This window comes from Aplysia californica, unplaced genomic scaffold (assembly GCF_000002075.1).
Source record: "Aplysia californica isolate F4 #8 unplaced genomic scaffold, AplCal3.0 scaffold00666, whole genome shotgun sequence".
Classification (NCBI taxonomy): Eukaryota; Metazoa; Mollusca; class Gastropoda; order Aplysiida; family Aplysiidae; genus Aplysia; species Aplysia californica.
The window spans coordinates 312,797-318,624 of NW_004797936.1; the positions used below are offsets into that span (position 1 = coordinate 312,797).

At 40.4% G+C, this 5,828-nt stretch overlaps 1 protein-coding gene across 2 annotated transcripts in view; it reads left to right on the plus strand.

Moving 5' to 3' along the window:
* LOC101856464 (GRB10-interacting GYF protein 2) overlaps positions 1-5,828 on the plus strand; it is a 60,332-nt gene that overhangs the window by 38,944 nt on the left and 15,560 nt on the right. For both annotated transcript variants that reach the window (XM_005108175.3, XM_035972367.1), the window contains exons 20-24: positions 496-782; positions 2,542-2,722; positions 4,310-4,387; positions 4,767-4,886; positions 5,394-5,476. In XM_005108175.3, coding sequence (XP_005108232.1) covers positions 496-782; positions 2,542-2,722; positions 4,310-4,387; positions 4,767-4,886; positions 5,394-5,476 — 749 coding nt within the window. The remainder of the gene's footprint in view (positions 1-495; positions 783-2,541; positions 2,723-4,309; positions 4,388-4,766; positions 4,887-5,393; positions 5,477-5,828) is intronic.

A 5,828-nucleotide genomic window follows, 5' to 3' on the forward strand; every position in this document is an offset into this window, starting at 1 on the left:
AATTTCCCAGTTATAGTTGAGTGTAGTAAAAAAATGAAGTAAATTACATTTTATTGATCCCCGTGGGGAAACTTGAGTTACAGTTAGAAAGATGCTACAATATTAGAAATACATACTTAAATACACAATATTACACCAATGCAGAACAATTTCACAAACATGTCATTGCTGGTCGCCACTGTGCAGCACCTTGTTTTTTTTAGCTAGGGTTTCGTGTTTTGCTCAAGGGCACACCCCTGTGACCATCCTTCTAAACCGTGTGTCACAGACACTTTCTTGACACGACTTTTGAGTTTGAACTCTTACTTACTTAAATACTTGAATGTAGAACTGGGTTAGAAGGAAGATGGGGTGCTCCAGAGTTTGAGCTTTTTACTCCCATAGCTACTAGGGTGCTCACTGTGACAACTAGGAATTGTTTGGTCTGTGCTGGTGTTGATGATGCTGTCTTAGATTATTTCAGCAACTGTAGATGTATGAATTTACTGTTTGCAGAAAATAGAAGAAGCACGGAGACAGGAGGAGGAACGTCTTCGCCAGCAAGAGGAGGAACGTCTTCGCCAGCAAAAGGAGGAACGTCTGCGCAGACAGCAGGAGGAGCAACAGAGGCAGGAGCTGGAGCGACAAAGGCAAGAAGAGGAAGAGGAAAGGAGGAGGCAGGAAGAGCTGATGAGACAGGAGGAAGAGAAGAGGAGGGAGAAAGAGTTGCGCAAACAAGAGGAGAAAAAGAAGAAAGAGAAGAAGCAAGTTGAAGAGCACAAGAGGCACTTGGAGGATCTGAAGTAAGTAATAGCATATATTGAGAATGGACGAAGAAAGCTCTTTTGAGCTTTTTAAAACAGCTTTTTATAGGGAAAAATAAATGGGATTTGGTAGTTGAAGAGGGAAATTATTTGAATTTTTATAACTTGACAAAATCCTGCTCAAATGTCATCTTTACAAAATCTGCTAAAGAATGAATTTTCTTTGTTTTATGTCTGTTTAATATAACTCTTCGAACTTCCTCTGCATTTCTCCCTCCAATGCTTTCTTTCTTCTGACATCACTACTGAATAATTGTCCCAAGGAGTGAAGAGAAAAGTTGGTTCTTGAGGGTGACTGCCAGGCCCTGGGAATCTCAGGGGCCCCAGGAATTTGAAAAAAATCGCAGAGACTCTGGAATGCTCCGGGAATTTGAGGAAATCTCAAAATTGTTGCGGGAGATACCCGGGAAAATAAATAAAAGTTCTCAAATATTTGAAAACCAGATCTGATAATGGTCGCGATTGTGATATTCATTCGGCTTTTCCTGGTCTGAGAGTACGTTTCATGCAAATAGGCGGCTATGGCGGCAAGTGTATGTGTATTACCGAGGCTCGATCAGGAAAATCAAGATCTACTTTCGCTTTCGTTACCACCCAGAAATTTGCTGGTAGTAGTCTTATAACGCACCATTTGTAACATGTAGGTTGTACTTTACAAACTCTATGTCGCCATGAAAATAAATCAATATTTGTCCTGTGCTGTCACCTGTGAAAAAAAAGAAAAGAAAAGAAAGTTATACAAGGGTCTTGTTGGGCTGGTCATCGTAACCAGTCAGTGAACCTGTATGTTCGCATCACATTGTGAGTGCCAGCGATTATTGGGGTCACCAAAGTTCATTCAAAGTCGTGAGCGCTGCAAAGTATAGGACTCCGGAATGGGGGGATTGTTGATTTTTGGGGGCAGCGGCTGAAGGCAGCATCAGAGGACAAAAACTGAAGTGGGAAGCAAATATTAGTATGTAGAATTTTGATAAGAGCTCTCTGCAAAGCGTGCATTGGTGCAGGCCTTGTGTGGAATCTGGATCCATCACACTCAAACATGTACCTTGTAAGCCATGGTTTTTAACTAAAGGGTTCACGTTTCATTGGATTGGCAATAGTAAATTATATGTATTGGATATCTATTTTTTAGCTTTCTGTGAAAGATACACAGATTTTCAGTGTGACTACATCTTGCCCTCCCACAGTTCTTACACCTCTCACTGAATAGGTCTACTTGAGCCTTCCAAGTTATTTCTCTACTTTGAGTTTGAACAATAATTTTTGTTTTTCATGTTTATTATATGAATGATGACACCCAAACTGGTTTTTGACAGTCGACATTCTGGTTCTCGGCCCTTTCTAAGGCTTAAAACAGATTCATTTTTATATAGTTTATATAGACGAATGTGATGAGGGGAAAATATAAATAATTAAGAACAGACTGAAATACCAAAGTCACACAAGACCCCAGTGCCACAGTGACATTTTGTTGACTGGATATAATGTATCTACACGCATGTGTGTGTGTGTGTGTGTGTGTGTGTGTGTGTATATATATATAAATGGAGCATGCACTTTCATTATTATGTAACATGCTCCTGGAAAATGGATGAGCCCCCTGGAAAATTGAGAAGCAGGGTTGGCAGTCACCCTGGTTCTTTCATTTTTTATTCTGAGGGAAACTGTTTTTTTCGAGCTTGAACGAAGCTGTGGTTGCAAACCCATTTATGTGTAGTGTTTGTTCCTCTCCACCCAGGAAACGGGAAGAGCAGCGTCTCATACAGGAAGAAATGCTGCGACGACAGGAACAGCAGCGACAGGAAGAGGAACGGATGCGACAGGAGGAGGCAGAGCAGGAGAGACTGAAGGAGGAGGCAGAGAAAGAGAGGCTGAGGGAAGAGGCGGAGAAAGAGCACTTGGAAGCACAAAGGAGACAGGTAGACCGTGTGGTCATTTTGTGCCCAAAGTTTTGAGAATAGTGAAGATTTTGAGTGGGTGATTAGGGGATGCTGCTGATACGTCCTGTTTCTTACTGGTCCTCATTTGTTTCTGTCTTTCTTGCCCCCCCCCGCACTGAAAGACCCTTATTATGTCGATGTACTTCTCTTTGCTCAAACAGATACACAAAGTATGTGTCGCTTTTCTTTGCTGCATTCATTGCTTAGGATGTTGCTGTTGAATGTTTTTGGGTGGTGCATATACCTGGACTGACTCAGACCATCAATGATTGCATCTCATATTTACTCTCAGGTCAATTAAAACTGTATTGGAAAGAGGGTTTTTTTTTTCATAGAGTTTCTGGAATTAAGGAAGTGTGAAGATTTCTTTTTACAATTAAGTCATGCCTAGTGAGTGAAATGGTATCTTAAAATTTTTTAATTAAAAAAAAAAAATGAAAGGCTTGAATTTCCAAAAATCCTTTGAGGGAAAGGCCATAGCTTTTGCATTACTTATTTACTAGCTGAGTACCCGGCTTTGCTTGGGGTCGAAGCCTTGGGGTCACTGCTCCTACTGGTCTACGCAATGGAGGCATTTAACTTCTACATTGCTGTCTAGCCTTTTTACAGTTACACCTGGGTTCTAGATCTATATTGCTTTAGATTAGGTCTGCCTTGACTAACTCCTCTCTTGATCTACATTGCTGTCTAGCCCTTCACAATCACAAAATACGGGTTTCGCCTTACGCCATCACAAAAAAGCACTAAGAAAATAATAATCCATGGAAGGGCTGCTACACTGTAAATGGAGCACACCGACGTCTTCAAAATCACAGAGGCAATGTCTATAACTTGTTCACTTTCCTCTGACAGCGTAAAAAAAAATTCTAGCTCATTGACAAATTTACCTATGCCCACAAAACTTTGCATGGCTAGCAACCAAACAAAAATATTTAGAAAAAAAATCCTGACCCAGTAATAAAAAAGTTTTTCTCTTTGGGCCCTACATTAAAAACAACTCTTTGGATGCATACACAGGATCATGTCTCCACGTACTACAAGTGAGTCTCGAAAATTACTCACCCCGTCACTGAATCGTGTTTCTTAGGCGAACGTTAAAGAGTGGTAATGAACTTTCATTGTGAAGGAGAGCTACGCAGATTTGTTTTGTTTCTCTGTAGAATAATCACAAAGGCCAAAGAAGGACGGGAACTTTTTGTCGAATATATTTGTCTAAATGCAGGAAATGAATAAATAAAAAATCAGGCTCCGTCATTGGGACCTATCTATCTTTTTGCAGGTACTTGCCAACTTTCAACTCTGTAGCTGTCGTAAATTGATTGGAAAAGTGACACATGTGTTTCCAAGTTGCCTAATATATAATAGATAAAAAATCATGTTTAAGAATGAAGGTGATCTTATTGTGGCTGTTCCTTATCTGTATTTGCTGTGGTTTTAGCGGAGTGGAGGTACCTCAGTGTACTGTTTATCTATAACACTTCTATTTGTGGTATTCATGTTTATGTGATTTATGTCTCTGCTTGTCTGACAATTCCGTCATATTTTTTTTTAACCGAAATTCTACAGCAGACAGAACTTCTTCGACAACAAGAGTCCTTACGGCGTCTCCAGCAGGCCCAGCGGGAGAAGCTTGCCAATATTCAGGTGGGGACAGCGGTGTCGTTGTGGCAGATATTCCAGCTTTTTGTTGATTCTTGTGTCCACCAGTTTGAGCCTTTCTTCTGCCTAGTATTGGGGCTTCATCTGTTTTGGCCTAGTGAGGTTGAGAAGTGGGGTAGGTTAAAAGATTTAGCAGCTTATGTTGCACTGTTGTGAGGAACAAAATCTAGTGTCATTTGTGTTCAAAGTTGGTGGCTGTTGATTTCAGTTTAAAAAAAATAAATTTATGAATTTTTTTTTTGTGATCTGCTTCTGCTACTTTTAAAAAATTGTTCTGATCAACGCCCAAAGAAATGTGGCCATCGTTGTGCAGATTGATAATAAAATATGGCTCTACAACTCTGTTTTTGTTTCCTGCATCCAGTTACCAGCTGCCAGCAACTGGGCCGCCCATCAGTCCGCTCAGGCCAATCCAGTCCAGTCTCGCTCACTCATGGAAATTCAAGCTGAGGAGGCCAAAAGGGAGCAGGAGAGGGAGAAGGAGGTGTGTTGTGTGTGAATGGGTTTGTTCTGCTAATTAACAAATTTGAAAAAAGTGTTTATTCTGCCTATTTACAACTGAGCATGAAGTAATAACCTTAGTGAAGTGATTTAGTTACCACATAGCGTTACTGGTCTCGAGTTCTGGCTAGAATTATTCTTACTATAGTTCTGTGGTTTGGGTGTTTTGATGCATCGTATATAGTTGAGACTTCATTCAGTTGGAGTTCTTTTAAAAAATTATTTAGAAAATGCTTTTTTAAAAACTGTCTGAAGTATTTAGTTACAGATGATAGTGGTTCCAATTCTCTATCAGGGTGTTCTAAACTCAAATTGTTAGAACAGTTATTAGGGCTCTCTACCCATTGCATTTGGTCCTTTTGGAGATAAAAGTTTGTTCTCGTGATCTTCACTCCAAAATGAAGGAAAGAAATACAAGTGTGTTCATGCTGTGTTCGATTATCTTGCAATATGAAAATAATCTTCAGTTTTGTTTTTGGCTTTCTTACAGAAACAGCACCAGATGCAGCAGCAGCAGGAGAGGTCTGTCATGATGAGCCAGCAGAATCAACAAAAGTCTTGGGCCACCCATGCGTATGTATCGGAGAGTTCATGACAAAAAATGTGTTGATTATGTTAACTGGTGGTTGTTCAAGATAAATTGAAATAAAGTCTCAAATTTTTTAGATGTGAGGCTTTGATGTTCATAGGTAAAGACCCATGACGTTTATCTGAATACTGTCATGACTGAGATAGACCCCTGTATCTGAATACTGTCATGACTGAGATAGACCCCTGTATCTGAATACTGTCATCACGACTGAGATAGACCCTATTTGTCTCAGTTGATTACACCGGGTGCGAACGACGAGCCTGCAAGATGGTGCTCCCGCCAGCTGTTGCCGAGGGATGTCAGTCTACCAACCGACAAACTGAGACGACAGCT